The sequence below is a fragment of the Malus domestica genome, chromosome 15 (genome assembly GCF_042453785.1).
Source record: "Malus domestica chromosome 15, GDT2T_hap1".
In the NCBI taxonomy this organism is placed as follows: Eukaryota; Viridiplantae; Streptophyta; class Magnoliopsida; order Rosales; family Rosaceae; genus Malus; species Malus domestica.
In genome coordinates, this window is record NC_091675.1 from 16,914,519 (window position 1) to 16,935,078 (window position 20,560).

The 20,560-nt window shown below is 39.5% G+C and overlaps 2 protein-coding genes and 1 long non-coding RNA gene across 3 annotated transcripts; all 3 read right to left on the reverse strand.

Annotated features, from left to right (window-relative positions):
* Positions 1 to 1,527: 1,527 nt before the first annotated feature.
* LOC139192147 (uncharacterized) lies at positions 1,528 to 3,355 on the reverse strand. The gene is made up of 3 exons (XR_011576014.1): positions 3,254 to 3,355; positions 2,647 to 2,715; positions 1,528 to 1,715 (listed from the first exon to the last, which is right to left on the reverse strand). It is a non-coding gene; the product is annotated as an uncharacterized lncRNA (long non-coding RNA).
* Positions 3,356 to 8,942: 5,587 nt separating this feature from the next.
* On the reverse strand, positions 8,943 to 10,466 carry LOC139192148 (uncharacterized). Its single transcript, XM_070813583.1, has 2 exons — positions 9,692 to 10,466; positions 8,943 to 9,577 (listed from the first exon to the last, which is right to left on the reverse strand). The coding sequence occupies exons 1-2, from the start codon at positions 10,348 to 10,350 to the stop codon at positions 9,448 to 9,450; spliced, it is 789 nt and encodes a 262-aa protein (XP_070669684.1). The 5' UTR covers positions 10,351 to 10,466; the 3' UTR covers positions 8,943 to 9,447.
* Positions 10,467 to 14,487: 4,021 nt separating this feature from the next.
* Positions 14,488 to 18,552, reverse strand: LOC103400832 (uncharacterized). The gene is made up of 5 exons (XM_008339511.4): positions 18,377 to 18,552; positions 18,101 to 18,269; positions 16,181 to 16,264; positions 14,875 to 15,078; positions 14,488 to 14,762 (listed from the first exon to the last, which is right to left on the reverse strand). The coding sequence occupies exons 1-5, from the start codon at positions 18,440 to 18,442 to the stop codon at positions 14,674 to 14,676; spliced, it is 612 nt and encodes a 203-aa protein (XP_008337733.1). The 5' UTR covers positions 18,443 to 18,552; the 3' UTR covers positions 14,488 to 14,673.
* Between the last annotated feature and the right edge of the window lie 2,008 nt (positions 18,553 to 20,560).

Genomic DNA, 20,560 nt, shown 5'->3' on the forward strand with positions numbered 1-20,560 from the left:
GCATGCAATCATATGACGGAGGACCACAAAAGAAGTGGGAAATGAGGACAGGTCGTGGTACTTGATCCTTAATCATGCAATCCTATCAATTGACTGACTTGAGCGTAGGAGTATCTCTTGCAGGTACCCTGCCTAGGCAAGCTATGGAGGAAGACTATTTAGGGACACCTCTAACGAAGGATTCGACGAATGTAAGGATTGTGGTCAACAAATCTGTGGAGGTATTTTTCTAGTAGGAAATTTCGCTCCAACAGTTGGCGCTGTCTGCAGGAACCGAAACAAAATCAAGCTACAAACATGACTAGATCCACACAAGAAGTTCCAGATGCCTCTAGAGATGCAGGGACTCGATCCGTGCATGCGAGGTCTCAATCCCAAAATAGTGAACCGAGTCTCGCCATGGAACAATTTAGAAAGCTAACAAGGGAATTGCCTAAAATAAAAAAAGACAACAGATGAGGCATTAAAGAAGGCTAAAGCGAGAAACATAGTGGAAGATGTGATCGGCACCAAGAGATAGTGTGCAGAAGATGAAGATAAGGAGGGTAGCTCTAGTAGCGCGTCATCCAGCAATTGTGATGAAGTGATGAAAAATCAGGGCGAAGAAGATCATAAGGGAAAAGGATCGAAAAAAGTAAAAGATGTTGATCTATAAGAACAAATTGAGAAGATTGTGAAGGGATACAAACCACAGACCCCGGTGAAACTTGCCTTAGAAACGGCCAGAAAGATCCACAAATCACCGTTCACAAAGGACTTAAAGCAATAATAGGAAACATCGGGGCGGATGAAAGGTTGTTGGATATCAATGTCATACATGGTGGACCTCAACCTCCTAAGGGACACGAAGCACGCTCTCGATCGTAAAGTCGAGAAGCTGAGAAGTCTAGACGCGTGCATAGCATAACATCAACCCCTGAAGCGTCCAAAGCATTAGAGAATTTCGGAGTCATCTCCTTTAGCCAAAAAGACCTCGAAGGAATTTAATTCCCTCACAATGATGCACTGGTCGTGACGTTACGCGTTGCCAATTCAAGAGTGAAAAAGATAATGATTGATGGGGGGAACAGCACATACGTTTTATTTTGGAGCACATTTAGAATGATGGAATTAAACGAGAAAGAGATAAGGTTGAATCCAACTCCCATCTGTGCGTTTGAAGGAACTAAAGCCCAGCCCATTTGAGACGTGACTCTTCCCGTCACTGCAGCAGGTAAGACTATTTTCGTCACTTTTGTCATCATCAACGCACCAAGTACGTATAATGCCATTATGGGAAGGGACTGGATCCATCAAATGGATGGGGAAGCGTCAACCATATGTCAAGTAATGAGGTGTTTGTCGACGGATGGTCAAACAACAATCGACATTAAAGGGGATCAGCTGGAGGCCAGAAAGTGCTACAGCATGGCAACAAACATCAAGATAACCAGGGAAGTACAACAGAGCTTGGACTTTCATGAGAATAAACCATTATAGCAATTAGCGGAGGACCCACCACAACAAGATCAGAAAAGTGACCATCAATGACACACCCCGTCCCGAAGGAGGGCATGCTGGCCGTCACGCGAGAGTGACGTAACCATTTGCACAGTACGGAAGCTTTTAAATACAATTTACAAGTTGATACACCCGAAGGTGAGTCCTAATTTTGTCCAATCTGTCAGAACACCGTCAAATTCCTCGTAGTCACCACACATTTGTGATTCCTGAACCTGGAGGGGCGCAAAACCAAAATTGAGTGGGTCAGTAAAACAATTCTTTTCCAAATCCAAACATTTCTCAAAACGTTGTAACCCCTCTCCGTAAAACCTGTATACTTTCCCAGAAATATAAAATATAAATATACATATATATATTCTCAATACTTCAATTCATTAACTCAACATTTTCATCATAATTATGCCATGCCACATCATCTCAACATTTCTCATATTAATTATGCCATGCCACATCATCTCAACAGTAATAAGGTATGAATGCATCAACATAAATCATATCAGGTGCAATAAGATAATCAACCGGAGGCCCTCTATTAGCCCGGTTGAACCTAGAGCTCAAAATCTATCACTCTCACACTCTGCCGGAGTCACTCCGCGTGACCTGTACGGCCTTCTGCACACAAGTTACGCTCTAGTGCTTCTCATAAATCATCTGTGCACATAATCTAAGGTCACCCACCAGTCGGAATCTCACTAACACTCTCGCGACTGGCCTGTCGTACCCACTCCGCGTGGACTGTACGACTAGCATCTACTTGGATCCAAGACGAGCGTGCGATGCGGTGAATACTATAAGCACTAAACTATGGTGCAGGATTTGAGCTCAATATACATCAACATCATCATAACAATAATAATACTCACCTGATACTCACCTGTGTGTCCACCGCACCATTTCATATATATGCATCATATCTCAATTCATATCATTTCATATAATTTCATGCATGGCAATTCGATTCACATTTCTATATACTTTTCATATAATTCTGTATACTTTTCGCACACTTCTATGCATGGCATTTCAACTAATATATCTCATATACTTTTATACATTTTCATTTAAAGCATAATTTCATGCATTTTCAATTTCTGGGAAAACGGCAAGTATATATGTATATGGAAAACAAAACTGCCCACTCACAGAATACATCAACGTGTCGAAGGTCCCTGAGCATCCCTTGGCTATGCCCGATGCCCGCATAAGCCTCACCTATACAAAAGTAACCAATTTGGCGTTATTTAACGCCTAACCCAATTCTTAGCTAATAACTCCTCATATATTCCTCAAATTGGGTATATGAATATACCACTGTGACCTACACAACCTCAGGATCATCCCCATATTTTTAAAATAATTTTTGGAGGTTTCACGCGCCCCCACGCGCCTGACGTGGCACGGACCTACGCGCCCCCCACGCGCGGCCACGTGCCATGCACACTGACGGCACAGTAACGGCAGTTAGGGAATATTCCGTTAAATCCTAGCATATTCCGTTAAATAATTAACGGCGTCAGTCACGCCGTTAGCATATTCCGTCAAAACTGACGGAATATTCCCTGTCTTCTCCGGCGACTGTTCGCCGGTTTCTGGAAATTTTTCAAACTTGCTATTCTCCTTCGTTTTTCATCCATTTTTCACGTAATTTATACCGATTTGAAGCCCCAATCATAAGCTATCACGATGGACTAATTTTAAGCTTCAAAAACAACGGAATCAAACTTTCCAAAAATATGAAAATTCGGCCTACCTTTGAACTAGGTGATCCCGACGTCCAATTCATGCCAACGAAGCACTCCGAGCTTCCTTGGGACTTCCTTAAGCTCACTGTGAGCTTGGTTTGGCCTAAAACACAACCAATTCAAAGCTCATGAACAGTACACATTCACGGCAACTTTAGAAACTAGGGTTTTCGAAGTGAAACTTACCTTAAACTGGTACCTACGTGATCGTGGAGTCCTCAGGAATGCAATGGTGGTTTTAGATCCGACTTTGGTAGAAGTTTTAGGGTGTTTTTGAAGTTGGTCCGTGAGTTCGAAGGAGAGAGAGACAGAGAGAGTGAGAAATCGTGAAGGAGGAGAGAGAGAGAATGACAAGGTACGGGAATTGGGGAAGGTTTTGAGGGATGTGGGGGTCCCCGTGTCCAACTCAATCTCAATTTCAAACTTTTAACATAGAAACCTAAGTAAAAGTCTTGGCTTAGGTTTCTAAAACCAATTAATATTCTAATTCACCAAAGTTTAAGAACCTTAAGTAAAAACAAGTGTCCAAATTACGCACTTTAGTCCCATTTAGGGACATTTTCGTAACTTCACGTCCTCGGAATTAAAATTCCGGGACGGACTGTGACAATCAAGAACCCCCGACTATAAAACCACTGAGGGAATAGGTTTTAGATTCAACCGATCCTGATAAACAAAAATGGGTGGGCTTCCTTCTATCTGATACGGAAGTCGAAGAGTTGTTGAAATTTCTTAGGAGCAACACTAATGTTTTTGCATGGTTCCATAGGGACATGACAGGAATTGACCCGGAAGTGGCATGTCACCAGCTGAATGTGGATCCGAGTTGTCCTCCACACCGACAAAAACAGAGGAGATTTACGCTAGAGCGAAATCAGATTATCAGTGTAGAAGTCGATAGACCCCTCAAAGTTGGATTCATTCGTGATGTCTGGTGCCCAACTTGGGTTTCAAATGTCGTGGTGGTAGGCAAGAAAGAAAAAGGAAAATGGCGTGTATATGTGGATTACACCAACCTGAACATGGTATGCCAGAAAGACTGTTTTCCAATTCCAAAAATTGACCAGACGGTGGATGCTACTGCCGGGTATGCATTGTTGTCTTTCTTAAACGCTTATTCCAGTTCTAACCAAATTCCTATGGTTATTAAAGATCAAGAGAAAGCTGCTTTTATCACTAAGCGTATGTTGTATTGTTACATCGTCATGCCTTTCGAACTCAAGAATGCCAACTCGACTTATCAAAGGTTAGTGAACAAGATGTTTAAAAATCAAATTGGAAATACAATGGAGGTTTACATTGACGATATGGTTGTCAAAAGCCGAGAAAGGTGCCAACACATCGATCATCTACACAACATTTTCAACGTATTGAGAAGATATCGCATGCAGCTAAACTCAGAAAAATGTGCATTCGGTGTATCATCTGGGCAGTTCTTAGGGCACATAGTGAACAAACGAGGCATTGAACCAAACCCAATGAAAGTTGAAGCCTTGTGTAACATGTCGGATCTAATAACACCTAGAGACATTCAAGTGTTAACTAGGCGAGTTGTTGCCCTTATCCGTTTCATTTCACGATCATTCAATCAATGTGAACCTTTTTTTCAAGCCATACAAAACAGGAGAGGAAGTGTGTGGGGGCATGAGCAAAGGGAAGCTTTCAAACAACTGAAGAAGTATCTCACAAGCCTATTATTGTTAACTATCCCCAAGCAAAGTGAGCCGATGTGCATGTACCTGGCCGTAAACGAAAGGGTAGTAAGTGCTGCATTATTCAGAGAAGAAGGCTCAGTTCAACAACCCATATTTTACTTGAGCAAAAGTTTAATTTATGCATAGAAGAGGTATTCACCCATTGAGAAGGTGATGATGGCCTTAATAACCGCAAAGAAGAAGATATGTCAGTACTTCGAGGCAGACACCATTGTGGTGTTAACTAATCAACCAATCAGGGCTATCTTATCTAAACTGGACTTATTGGGAAGAATTACGAAGTGGGCCATTGAACTTAGTTCATTTGACATAAAGTATCAGCCTCGAAGCACAACTAAAGAACAGGTAATTGTTGACTTTCTTGTAGAGTGTTATCCTCATGAAAGTTTGCAGGGTGAATGCGAGGAAATTGCGGAAGTCGACCTTAATGAGACCAAGTGGGAGCTGTATGTGGATGGGTCATCCAATCAAGCAGGAGCTGGAGCAGGGATCATTTTAATTTCTTCTGAGGGTGTAGACTCAGAGCGTTCGGTTCGGCTGGATTTTCCTGCATCAACAATGTGGTGGAATATGAAGCTCTGATACTAAGCCTCAAACTTGCGAAACAATTGAAGATAAGTCGTCTCACCGTGCATAATGATTCATAACTTATCGTTAGCCAAGCACTGAAGAGTATACAACTAAAAATGCGAGGATAGAAGCATATCAGTAGCTGGTTAAAAGGCTGGCGAATGGATTCAAGTATTTCGAGCTGAAGCAAATACCTAGAAAAATGAACGAAAAAATGGATCAACTAGCGTGTGCGGCGTTAGCCGTACAAGAGAACCTACGGGTAACCAAAGTAGAATGTCTGTACTCCCTGAGTATCGAGGTAGTGAGATCAAATGTGATGCAGGTAGATGGGCAAGGGGTGAGACTTGATAACTCGTTGCTAGAGCATGCTCAAGCTGAAGATGATGACTGTTAGATGACACCAATCATAAACTACTTGACAAAAGGGATCCAGCCAGAAAATCATGTGGAAGCGAGAAAACTCAAAATAAAAACAGTAAGATATGCAATCCTTAATGACACGCTCTATAGGAGGTCATTCTCAAGACCATGCCTAAGGTGCTTAAATCCAAGGCAATCTGAATGGGTCTTAAGAGAATTACATAAAGGAATGTGTGGGAATCACTTTGAAGGAAGAAGTTTAGTGCATCGAGCATTAACCCAAGGCTACTTCTGGCCGTACATGGCTTGAGACGCAGAGCAATATGTAAGAAAGTGCGACAATTGCCAGAAATATGCACCGGTTGTTAGACAACCTGCCGAATAATTCAATCCAATCGTAGGACCCTGGCCATTCAATAAATGAGGAATGGACATCGTAGGCCTGTTGCTAAGGACGTCCGGGAATAACAGGTTTGTCTTTTTCGCCACAGACTACTTCACTAAGTGGGTGGAAGCAGAAACGTACATTTCTATTACGCAAGATGACGTTGTAAGATTCGTATGGCGAAACATTATATGCTAGTTTGGCATACCAAAGGCGATTGTGATGGATAATGGGACACAGTTCGACAATCGAAGATTTAGAAGTTATTGCACAAAGAAATGAATCATATTACAATTCTTTTCTAGAAGTTATCCCCATGGTAATGGCCAAGTGGAGAAGACAAATCGAACGATTTCTTATTGCTTAAAGAAAAAGTTAGAACATCGCAAAGGAAAGTGGCATGAGGAACTCCCCAATGTATTGTGGGCATATCGTACCACAAAATGGAAACCAATAAGAGAAATCCCATTCTCTCTCGATTATAACACTAAAGCAGTTATCCCCACAGAAGTCGGTCTACCTACGATTAGAACATCAGTTGTGGAAAATGGCCAGAACGATCAACAGCTAGCCCATAACCTTAACTTAGTCGAGGAACAAAGGGAAATCGCCGCACTACGACTTGCGAACTACCAGAACCAAGTTGCCACTTACTTCAACAAATGGGTCAAGTAAAAAAGGTTCAAGGTAAGTGAATAGGTATTGAGAAAGGTCATGGAAAACACAAAAGATTTGAATGCAATGGAGCTTAGACGCATATGGGAATGACCATATGAGGTGACCGAAACCTTCGGAAAGGGAACTTATAAACTCAGGCACGTTGAAACAGGTCAGTATGTGTCACGCCCATGGAATGCAATTCATTTGAGAAAGTACCACATTTAGCTTTTCGTGTTTATGTTTTCTGTATTTAAATTTCTGTTTCCAGCAATGTTGAAGGGTAAATCCCTTCTTGTCTTCCTTGCATGTCAAATAGTGTATCCCTAGATGTCTCTTGACATCTCCTTATTGTATGATAAATAAAGTTGCATTTCATTCAAATCTTCGACTAAAGTCTAAAGTTGAAGAGCATAAACCATGGATTGGGATTGAATCAAGATCAAAAACATAAGATCGAGTGGGAAAAGAAAACCCAAGATTGGATAGGAGGAGTCCCAATCAAGATCGAGAATCTAAGATCGAGTGGGAAAAGAAAACCTAAGAGCGGATGGGCGGAGACACAGTCAAGATCGAGAATTTAAGATCGAGTGGGAAAAGAAAGCCCAAGATTGAATGGGCAAATACCCAATCAAGATCAAAACTCTAAGATCGAGTAGGAAAGGAAAGCCCATGGGCAAAGACCCAATCAAGATCGAAATCTAAGATCGAGCGGGAAAAGAAAACAAAGATCGAATGAGCAAAGGTCTACCAAGATCGAAAATCTAAGATCAAATAGGTAAAAAACTGATTAAGAGTAGAATTCAAGGTTGAACGGTTTTGAGATCGATAACGAAAGGGCGAATTTAATAAATCTGATTTTCCTCCTCGAACACGTCGTGTGTTTGCAGAGGAAAATGAGGCATTACATGTGCAAAAGTAAAAGCTCAAGCAATGGGACATTGTTTTCCTGCTATAAAAGGGAATATCATTTATTTAAAAGAGGAAAACCTCTTGGATGTTGGATACATAGTGAGATAAAAGATAAGAATGAAAAAAGAAGTAAACCTACAAGTAGAAGGTGAAAACAAAGACAACATCACTACTAGATATCCTAGTAGTGGTTGGACCAAAGGGCCCAACTTATTACAAGCAAAATGACATCTAGTCTAACGAGGTGGAGAGACTATCCCAGTTTACGGAGGGAAATGCCTCTTTCTTCTTGGAGCAAAAATAGTGAATGCCCTATTTAAAACCATCATGTATGTCATTTGAGTGAGCAACAGACACGGCACGATCAGCAACCATCAAATCCCCCCTGAGACGATCCACTCGGTGTTCAGCGTGTTGCAAGTATCCCTTCAGAGTTTCACGCTCGTCCAATAGCAAGGAATAGTCGAAGCACTGGGGATAGCATAGGTGGAGACAGGAATGTACGCGAGAAGCGCCCGCTTCATCTCTTGCATAAGGGTAAGGAGAATGAGCGATAGAGTCAAAAGCCCAAGTCGCGTAACTCCTTCCCGAAGAGACCATTCTATCAATAACATAATTATGAGCTCGAGTGGTATATTTCAGCCTTGGAGAAATCCTTCCACCGACAACGAAGTCTAAAGCCTATTTTCCACCCGACCTTGTTCGAGACCGGTACGTGGATTCACAAAAAGTGTTAAGGACTTCAGAAGAGTGAGAAACCCTCATTGGCGAACGAGAAGATGAATTATAACATAGCTCGATAACATTCCTATAACCCTTCCAGGAGCTTCCTTTTTTTGGGACATCAGCATAGAGCCGGTAGTTGAGCTTCACTCTTCGATTGTTAACCATATGATCCAGATACTACCTACTGGCTCTCAAACACCGCTTTATATATAGACAATTCGAGGTTGCTAGAAATAAGAATTCAAAATCTAAGATGATCGTATCTTATTGTGATAAGTTAATCTCTCGTTTGAAAACTCAAATTTAAGGATAAATGATATTGATCACATTCAGTTAAAATTGAAAATCAAAAGAAACAGCTATAAAGGGTTGGGGCAATGGAAGGGCGAATGCCCAACTTGCGAACGACAATTACGCAAAAATACAAACAAATATAATAAGTAAAATACGGTAAATACAAACACAAATGGGGTTTTAGCCCATGAGAATAGATCACAAACACAAATAGGGTTTTAGCCCATAAGAATAGATCACGCGATTGCATGAGTTACTGAGCGCCAAAACGAGAGCCGAATTGAAAGCCTCCAAAGCCTAAACCCGCTGCTTAGGATAGGATCAGAAGAAGCAGGCTGGTTTGAGGGTCTCCGATCCTTAGGATCCATCCCCTCGTACCACTTATACACGTCAAAATCAGCTACAAATCGATGTTTCGGACATTGCTGGCTTTGTACCCAACTAAATCTGAAGCTAGAGGCCATCTTTTTGCGTATTTGTTGCATGTTCATCTCACGCTTAGTGGTCCTCGCTTGCTTGACCTCAACCAACTCTTCCTTCGTGCAGCGTACTTCAGACGTCACAACATCGCGAGCTCCCTTCAAACCTGAGATCTCTTCCTCATATTCGTAAAGTCTAGCCTGACACTTTCTGACCTGCTACTGTTTAAGGCTGAGGGATTCCAACCTAGCAGCCAGTCTATCTGATTTTTCCCTTTGAAGTAGAGCCATCTGAAAACAACGGTAGGGTTAAAGGTTACAAAAATGATGAAACATGAGAGAATGAGAGAATACCTTCATAAGACAATGAGATTCATAGGAGTCGACATCGTCATCGAGCATTACCTCAAAGCGACTGGCATCATTAAGATGAGTAAGCCTCTCACCACAGCAGTAGTGGCGTTTGCATTACCCCATAGATCATCGCCAAGGGTGACGAAACTCCCATCTCTTTTTGTGAATTCAGGCCTCCAAGCTTGAGATGAATTGTTGGAACCATCGCCACTAGCCGAGCCGAATGTGGGAGGAACCGATTGCCATTGCATGGGTCTAAGGGTTGTGCCAAAGATAGTCGGTGAACCACGCCTAGGCTTTTTGGGCCTATCTGCCAGAGGACGTTTATCTGACCTGCCTGCAATTCTGGGCACTGGAAGATCACGATGAGGCGATGCAATGCAGCGGGGCAGTGGAATGTTAGAAGGTGGTGAAGCCATCATGGGAGAATAATTCGAGTCAGAATCTGTGTCTGTTTGCCCTGTCTCCTCATCTTCTTCTCCTTTGTCTCCTTCTTCTAAGCCCTCTGTTTGGGAGTCGGTCATAAGTATGGGAGAGTCTATGTTAAATTGAAGCTCAATATCAAGAACGAAGATAGATTTAAGCAAGGGATCTGGGGGCAACGACCGATCGACTAAGCAATACGGGAAGTAAATGACAGAGTTGTGGAAAGAAATGATTTGAGTAAGAGTGCTGGCAACTTCTCTAGAGCTCCATATTTTCTTCGTCATAAACTTCTTTAGCCAACACTTTTGACCTTTGGAGATTATTTGTTCGGGACCATCCGATAAAGCTGCAAAAGAAACTCATGGTAAGTTATGTTTACATATTTGTTGAAAAACTGATAGCAAAAGTAAATTTATATACCAGGTTTAGGACCAAAAGTAGAATAGATAAATAGTTGAGACAGCTCGGGAGCCTTCCAGTTCCCCAAAATCAGAAGAAGGTGGTTCTTCCAATCTCTGTCTTTCGAGGGATCCAATGACAAGAATTTCTTGCAATACCTAGATTTAAAATTAAAGAAACTAGTTTCGCCCTTAATGGTGGTTAAGTCGAAGAGATAGAGGAAGTCTTTCAAACCTAAGGATACGCCTAGCTTCAGACCCAATGCCAGGAAGGTCGACATAACCAAGTAAGAGTTCGGGTTCAGTTGCATAGGGTGAGTATTTGTGAAGAATAAGATGAGATGAATCATGGGGTGGAGTGGAAAACTAATGGTCCCCAAATGGTCTAGAGACAAACGGTAGATTGAATTGGGATACCGGAGCCCGAGTACATGTCGGCTCCGGTGGGAAGTGGGCTGATGTGCATGTCATCTGGAACGTGGCATTGGTCACTAACCTTGACGATTTCAAAGTGTGGTGATACTCCATATTTAGACCAATGTGTACGTCCTAACATGAGGAACGGGATGGGAGACTTGCCGGCCAAAATTGATTCGAGAAGACAAGAAGAGGAATTTGTACCTATAAACATAAGTGGAATGTTTGAAAGATTCCCACAGGAGGAGTTTGAAATGGAAAAATTACTTGTAAGCCAATAGGCCAATCTGAAACGAGAAATCATAAACTTGGTGGAGAACTGAGCAAATGAAGTGAAGAAAAGCAAGGATTGGAGAAATTCAATTTATAAGAAGAGAAATGAGGGCAGTTTGGATGTAAATTTCCAACCCTATAGGATAGATGAAACTCCAATTTAGAGGACAAAAGCTATAGACAACCTGATGGATGGGATAGGACGTGAAAGTAAGGTGTCATTTTCTCATATATATTTCAATGTGTAGTCACCATCTAGGTGACGGGAGACGTAGATTTGACAACGAGAGCGAAAGAAAAAAGCTTGTTCCGAAGCACATGTTCCAAAGTTAGAGATATGAAATATGTTGAGCCCAAGTAATTACACACTAATATGTATATATGTGTGTGTATAGAGAGAGAGAGAGAAAGAGAGAGAGGGAGATATATATATAAAGGTACGAAAAAGTGTGTACAGAGATACGCATGTTGGTGAGCAAAGATATGCACATGCGTATGTGTGTGTAAATGTCGGTCGGTGAGCCTATATGTGCAAACTAGGCGTGCAGATAAAACACACTATGTGCAGGTGAACAGCCAGGCTTTGGAGCCACACATATATACATATACATATACATATACTTATACATATACATATATATGTGTGCAAACTAGGCGTCCAGATATGTGTGTATACATATACATATACACATATATATATATATGCGCGAGCGCACATATACATATACATATACGTATACATATACATATATATATATGTACAAACTAGGCGTTCAGATATATGTGTACACATATACATATACATATATACATACACACATATATATACGTACAAACTAGGCGTCCAGATATGTGTGTACACATATACATACACACATATACATACACACACATATATATATATGCGCACGCGCGCGCGTGTGTAGATATATATGTGCAAACTAGGCGTGCAGATAAAGCACACTATGTGCAGGTGAACAACCAAGCTTTGGAGCCACACGTGTGTATATATATATATATATGTGTGTGTGTGTGTGTGTGTAGATGCAGACATGCAGGCTAGGTGTGCAGCTATGTGTGAGGAGGAAACAGAATTGTGGATCGTACGTGTGAGAAGGAAACAAACTAGGTGTGCAGACAAGATGGGATAGAAATTTATATAATAAATATACATAAATATATGTATGTCAGTCAATTTTCGTAAATCCTCATTCGTGAGCCAAACAAAAGTGTCAGTCCACTTTCCTAAATCCTTGTTCGTAAATCATACAAAGGTGTCAACTTTCAACTTTTGTAGATCATGTCAGTCCATAAATCCTCGTTCGTAAGTCATACGAAAGTGTCAGTCCATTTTCTTAAATCATATGTTAGTCCACTTTCGTAAATCCTCATTCGTAAGTCACACGAAAGTGGTCCACTTTCGTAAATCCACGTTCGTAAATCATACGAATGTGTTCAGTCCACTTTCATAAATCCTCATTCGTAAGTCACACGAAAGTGTTGGTCCACTTTCTTAAATCATATATTAGTCCACTTTCACAACAAGGTGTCAACCCTCGTTCGTAAATCATATTAGTCCACTTTCGTAAACCGTGGTAAGATGTCAATTGGCGTTCATAAAGCATGCAAAGATCTCTGTCGGCCTTAACAAGTTATGCAGCGGTCGTAAATTATGGTTTAGGCGTCAGTAAATTTGGCCTTTGGAAAAAATAACTTCTACAAATTTGGCCTTAGCAAGAAATGATTTTAGCTTGGCTTAAAGAATATAGTTTCAAGGCCTCATGATCGAAAAAATCAGTTTTCCCCTATTTTACATACGGTAAAAAAAAAGGAAAAGGGGGGCATTGTGGGAGGATAAAATTCGGTTTCGACTCATGGGCCAATACCAATCATCTAAGGAGAAGGTGTTGTGCAAGATAAACTGTGAGGAAAGCCCACAAGAAAAATACAAACGCAAGGGAAACATGTCTAGATAACTACCCCTACAGACGCAAGGGAAATGTGTCTAGATAACTACCCCTACAGACGCAAGAGGAACGTGCCTAGATAACTGCTCCCACTACGGAGGAGAAGTGGGAGAGGAAGATAGGTGCCAAAGAACAAGGGACGTAAGGAGAACTCGAGAGAAACCAGAGAATAGAAAATCAATTGCCTAACTTGACCGTCGGAGTATCTCTTGCAACCCCACCCAGGCAAGCTATGGAGGAAGACTATTCGAGGACACCTCTAACGAAGGATTCGGCGAACGTGAGGATTGCGGACAACAAATCTGTGGAGGTATTTCTTCCCGTAGGAAATTTCGCTCTAACAATAACCTGATTAGAAATATTTAACTTGCTCAAATGCATGTAGTATTTACAAATTAATTTTCATGTAGTATTTACAAATTAATTTTCGAAGCAAACTAAGTTGTAAATATATGTTCACAATGATACCTAGCAACAAACTAGATCACCCGCCCGTACCTAGAGTGACTCTGAAGAATGTATAAAAAAATGCAGAAAATAGCATTGGAATGTCAATGAACGATCACTATACCCTAAAATTATTTTTGTGTAGTTCAAAAATCACAACAATTTTGATAAAAATACATACCAACAATCAAATTCACAAACTACATACAAATTTTAAGATAAGAAATAGCAAACATACCTCCACAAGAATTTCAGGCGATGGAGATGCAGAGAGATTTGGGGAAGATGGAGAGGAAAAGATGGAGACCAAGATCACTTCTCTAGCCACCAAAATATTATGAAAATAAAAAGACTTCTAGGTTTTTAACGTGCAAACCTAGAAAAATTGGTGATGGCAATTTTGATGTTTTTTTCCAAGTGTAATGACATTTTAGACTTTGCAAATTAAAAAATAGGGATAATTCGGAAATTGAAAAAAAAATCATTAAAGGAAGCAAAGTGCTTCCCTTGTTTTCTATGCGTAGCACTTTTAGGAGGAAGCACCTAGGAAGTGCTTCTTAGAAAATGCTTATTAGTGCTTCTACTTTTAACTAAAAGTACTTTTAAAGTATTTGCCAAACGATCATTTTTTAAAACTAAAGCGCTTTTACTCATTAGGAAACGATTTTGACTCTTTCAAAAGCACAACCAAACGAGCTAGGTGACAACCACCTAGAACGATCTCGAATTACCCGTCGACCTAGGCAATTTCTTTTTTCTAGCCGCCACTCCCTGTGGGTGACAACCACCTAGAATTCGATCTTGGAAGATGGCGGCATGGACTCCTCTACCGTCCATTCCAAGACCCCGACGACCAGCAACTTCATACATCTCTTTGAAGAAAGAAAAGCTGTGACTACTTACCAAGTTACTCCAACCATTCAAACATTGCAAATTAAGTACTTTATTATATGATCATAATCTGATAGTGTAGCTTTTTACGCCAACAGTCCATATAACAATCAGCTTTCAAATGTATAAACAATCTGTACACAGTCTATAATCCCTATTAGCTGGGATCAACATATAAAGCTGGTTACGATATGGATGCTGCAATTCTCAGCTATTAAACTTGAGTAAACTCCAGAGCATTTGCATCCGGGTCTCGAGTGAAAATCGCCGGCCTCCCGGACTTGCTCAGCGTGTAGGGGATACCTGCAGTAGCAGATAGCAGTATAAGTCGCCCACATTCCTTCCATAGATCAACATCCGTCCGACATGTTATTGAAAATGATATGAACTGCAGATGAGGAAAACTAAAGCTTACCAGCATCGTCGAGGATTACTTTCAGCTTAGACACATCCCGGATTGCAATACAAGTATGGCGGTCGCGGCCTCCATGCGTTGGTCTTCCGGTCAAAGGGTCGGGATTTGGAAGTTCCATGAGATGAATCATCTCTGAACCAACCCATAACCAAGCACCTCTGTAGGGGAGCTTATCATGTGGCCTTGCCTCATTTATTTCAAGCCCTATTTTTTTTTTAGAGTAAACTGTCGATTTGCCCCCTAAACTTTCACCTAACTTTCGATTTCCCCCCTAAACTTTTCGATTGGAAAATTAAGGACCTAAACTAATTTTTTTAGCCAATTTGCCCCCTACCGTTAGTTTTTCAAACATTCCATCCAAATTTCTGTTAAGTGAGACCATGTGTACAACATGTGAGGGTAGTTAAATCATTTCACTTTTAAAAATGATTAAAAAACTAAAAATAATTTTAAAAAAAAAAAAACTTTCCCTCTATTTTTTCCCTCTAATTCTTATCCTAAATTTTATTTTTCACTCATTCCTATGCATGAGAAATGACATATGGTATTATTGTCTTCAAAAGTATCTAAGTTAGTCTTTTTCTTGAAGCATGTACTGCCATTTTTATTTTCTCTAACAAATTAATAATTTGACAAATGCTCATGGTGTTAAATGTGCAAGAATGCAGTTGAAATATCCAACATTTGATTCTAAGTTGAGTTGTGCACTTTCTTCTCTTTTATAATTAATTTATTAGTTGAAAACATTGTACTTTGAGGAGGCAAGTAAAGCTTTGTGGAACTGCGTGGGTATGATATGCTTTTTTTTTATGATTTGTCAAATTATTAATTTGTTAGAGAAAATAAAAATGGCAGTACATGCTTCAAGAAAAAGACTAACTTAGATACTTTTGAAGACAATAACACCATATGTCATTTCTCATGCATAGGAATGAGTGAAAAATAAAATTTAGGAAAGGAATTAGAGGGAAAAAATAGAGGGAAAGTTGTTTTTTTTTTAAATTATTTTCAGTTTTTTAATCATTTTTAAGAGAAATGATTTAACTACCCTCACATGTTGTGCACATGGTCTTACTTAACAGAAATTTGGATGGAATGTTTGAAAAACTAACGGTAGGGGGTAAATTGGCTAAAAAAATTAATTTGGGTCCTTAATTTTCCAATCGAAAAGTTCAGGGGGGAAATCGAAAGTTAGGTGAAAGTTTAGGGGGCAAATCGACAGTATACGCTTTTTTTTATCCATCAATGATGTCAAATCATGTACTTTTAATATGCAAGTAAAAGATGAGAATTTTGAAAATTTTACCCAAAATGTTCTGGTAAAAGCTGAGAGATCTTTCAAGGTTTTCACACAGCAATCCGACATGGTGGACACTAACAACTCCAAAATCTGCATGAGAATCAAAAGATGAACAAGTAAGATGCATCAGAGAATGCATATGCAGCACTACCAAGGAAAATCTAATTTAGGGTAACATGAGCGACATGCGTTTCTCCTTACAGACAAATCACAGTTGAAACTTGACACGCATACAAAAACTTGTCTTTCTGTGATTCGAGCCATAGTCTACAATAAAGAGTGGAGAGGGAGCACACTGCTTCAAACTAACTTTTAGAGTATTTTGTAACATATGTGTTAAACTGTGATTTGTAGATACATAAGAAAGGTTGGTCCTTTCATGTAATGAGGCAACCAGTGTTCAAAACAAACATGTCCCAAAGATTGAGTTAAGCACGCAAATTAGAGTGTGTGAAACGATATCACATCATGCAATTAAAGTTCACTTTTTGTTTAAATAGGATGTTTTATTCAAAACCAGTGTTCTAAAAATCGGCCTAAGCAACGCCTAGGCGCTGGGCGGCGGAGCTCCAACTCGATTTAGACCAAAACATTCAATTAGGCGGGGAGGACTTAGGCGGCCGCCTAGGCGCTCACTAGGTGGTGCTAGGCGGCCGTCTAGACGGTTTGAATCTCGCTGCAATTTTCACAACCGGATCTACAACTTCCGATCTCGTACATAGCAGCAGAGCTTCAGGGAATTTCTGTGTCTCTGTGAAGATGAGGGAAGAGAGAGAGAGAGTATTAAACATTTCAATCGGTGGTGGCGCAAGTTGGATTTGAGATCCAATTTTGAGGTTCTGAAAGTGAAAGGCCGAAGAAGAAGAACGAAGATGAGGCAAGAGGGAAGATGAGGCATGAGGGAAGAGAGTGCCAAGAGAGACTAAAAGATTAGGTTATGAAAGGGTAAAGAAGAAGAAACGAAATTCAAAAGCTGGTGATGGGTTCTTGGGTGATGTGAAAGAGTCCGATGGTTTTAATTATGAAACCACCCACTCATCAGATGGTTTTAAATATGAAACCACCCATGGGTTTTTTTTTTTTAGTTTTAAAAGTTTGGGATGTATATTATATGTATATAAATGTTATATAAATTATAAATTATAAATCATTTAGATAATATTTTGTTTTTTTTTCCTAGGCAAGCATATTAGATATGTACATAAAACATTCACATATGTATGTTCTTCTATAAGAAATAACATATTATTCAATAATTATTTACATCTGATATAGTAAATTTAATTAATTCATATAATATATAAAAAAATTACCTAAATCCGCCTAGGCGCTAGGCGCTAAACCACCGCCCGACTAGCGCCTAGCGTTTTTTAGAAACTTGTTCAAAACATTGTACGATCATACAAAAAATAACTTAAAATGGTTCATCCGAAACTCAAACGTGAAATTAAAGGTTTTTTTTTTTAACAAACAATATTCTCTACGCAGGGAGGGGTGGGTTTAGCCTTACAATAGGCTAGTAATAATGTAGTTCAAACCCGCCAACAAACTTAAGACCGCTCACTTACAAAGAAAAGAGGAATATCACTAGACTGTAGTACTAAGTGGCATGAGGTTGGGGATGCAACACGAAATTGAAGTTCTTAAAACAATAAACAACAACAACAAAGTTTTATCTTACTAAATTCGGCTGTATGAACCTTAGAGCGTAACTACGCTCGATTTTGCATCAAGTTTTCCGTTAAGACCAAATACTTCGTATCTTTTCTTAAAACAACAAACAATCACAAAAAATTTATCTTTATTGCCATGGATTTTATCATTTTACAAGTCTCAGTCACACCAAATTCCCAAATTTCCAAGACCCAACTTAGAAGACAATTTTTGGCAATCAAATAAAAGTGACCAAAGAATAAGAAGAGTTACCATTTTTGTCCTGAGCACCGACTGATTGCTTCTCCAGTACATCTTCTTCAACGGTCGCCTTAGCTTTCGCCACAGAACACCGTCCGTGACGCCTGCAACTTCTCAGACCGGTCCGGTCAATTTTAGATGATGGGTTCGTAAGTAAAGTGCTGACTCTAATCCCATCTTCCTGCAATCGATCAAATAAACAAAACCCAAATTAAATAAAGTAAAATTAAATCGTAATCATAAATAAATAAAAGAAGAATGAAAAATGCGTGATATAATAAAATTTACCTTGAGTTGGAGGGGAAGGGTGGGAGGTGGGATGAGAAGGGAAGCCATGGAAGAGCAGCTGCTCATCTGGGTTTTTGTCTGTTTCTTGTGTTCTTTGTGGCCAGGCCCTCCCTACAGTTCCTACCTCGCAATGTTTTTGCAGATATACTAATAAAATAAATAAATTAGAAAATATTAGAAAAATCACGAGCCATTACTTTATGTTTTGGGGTTATTATTTTGGGAATTGTTATTATCATTTCAAAAATCTCATTTGGTACTTCAAATTTTCTATAATTAGAAAAATACATTTGTGAGAAGTGTAAAATGAGATTTTTAGAGTGCTAATAACAGTTCCCTCTTTTTTTTTAACAAATGATATTATGTATGTTAAAAAAGATGGGTGAGCTTAACCTCACAATAGGCTAGCAATAATATGATTTAAAATCAAACCTCAAACCTCTAATTTACAAGTGAAGATAAGTATCATTAGACCGTAATACTATGTAGTACAACACGAGGCCCACATAAGCTTAGACCCGAAGGCAGCAGAAAACAGACAATAAAAAAACCCTAATCTCCATCAACAAAGACTATGTCGTTTTTGCCGTCACGTCCTCGGAGTAGGCCAAACTCCGAACAGAGAAAGTAGACACCAGATCCAATTCTCCTTCACGAGCCCTTGCAAATATATACAAACAAAGTATCATATGGGTAGAGGATGAGGCTAAGGGGGTATGTAAAATACCCAACACTTGGCCTCAATAGGGTTATGGCATATGTATGCCGTTTAGGGAGGGTAGGGAGTGAAGGAGGGAAGTGGATTTGGTATCCCATTCCTAATTGTAGCCCGCCTATCCGAGTACATGGTGGGGTGGGATCACAACTAAGGAGGAAGGATGACAGAAAGTTAAAAGACAGAAAACAGTAAAAGTAGGCAAAAGATGCCGGATAAGTGGCAAGAAGCCTAGATCTAAAACAAGCTCTGGGATAGTTGAGACCCAGCTCAGGAAAAACTGAGATAAACTCAGAAAGAATCAAGAATAAAACAAAAGAAAGAGACTGGAAAGATGAGAAGAAGAGATGGATGCAGGGAATGGGTGGAGCAGAGGAAGTAATGGGGGAGGAAAAGAAGAAAAAGGCAAATGAGGGAAGGGGAGAAGAAGGGGAAGAAGAGGGAAGAATGAGACTGAAAAAATTAGGAAGTAGCGGGTTGCTACCTACCCCAAGCAAGAGTAAGGGTCGGCGACTGAAAGTTGAAGCCGAATAAAAGGTTTAAATCTGGGTTTCTAGAGAGAAACTGTGAGAGGTTAAATTTCACATTTGCCCCCCATAAAGAATTGATTTTCCCACATGATGGCTTTTAATTTCTAGGCTTGGTTCTAATAAAGAGAATAATTTTTACATGTCATTTTCTTCACTTCTTGTCAGTTGTTATGATTGATATAGTAACATATATATGTCACTCAGTACTACAATCTGATAGTATTTCTCTTCACTTGAAAGTGAGAGATCTTAGGTTCGAATCTCGTGAATGGCGAATTCGATACCAAATTAGGCTGCCCATTGAGCATATTTGCCGAACTCCCCCTCTTCTTAGTGCAAAAATATCAATGTACTCAAAAACATATATGATCACTTGCAAAACACTTGTATAATGTGAACACATGTTTTAAAAATAATAAATAAATAAAAAAGAAAGGTACACCAATTGTACTAAGTGCTTAAAGACAAGTAATATCACCGAGTTTCAGTAAAAACACATATTCTTCTTAAGGCTTAGGTAAACTCCTTGGGTTTATAACAGGGGTGTGCTATACATACACCCCTTGATAATTTATGTCCATTGATTTTCTTCAATTCATCCGATCCGACGGTTGAAAATTAAAAAGATGTATGAGAAGTAAAATGGGGTGTGTGGATATCACACCCCTTATAATAAGGAAAACTAAAGAAAATGGCTTAAAAACTTTGAGTTTTAATGATAAAGACAAAATAAATGGTAAAGTGAATGGTACCAAGATTGACTTTTTAGTGTAAAAATGTGATTTTTTGTTAAAATGAACAGTACCATGAGCTTTTCGTTAAAGTTCCCTTTATAATAACTTGTAATAATGTAGTACCTCACTCTTAAACTAAACATGTTATGGATTGTAGTATTGATGATTTACGTGTCACGAAAATAATATTTTCAGAAAATTGTAG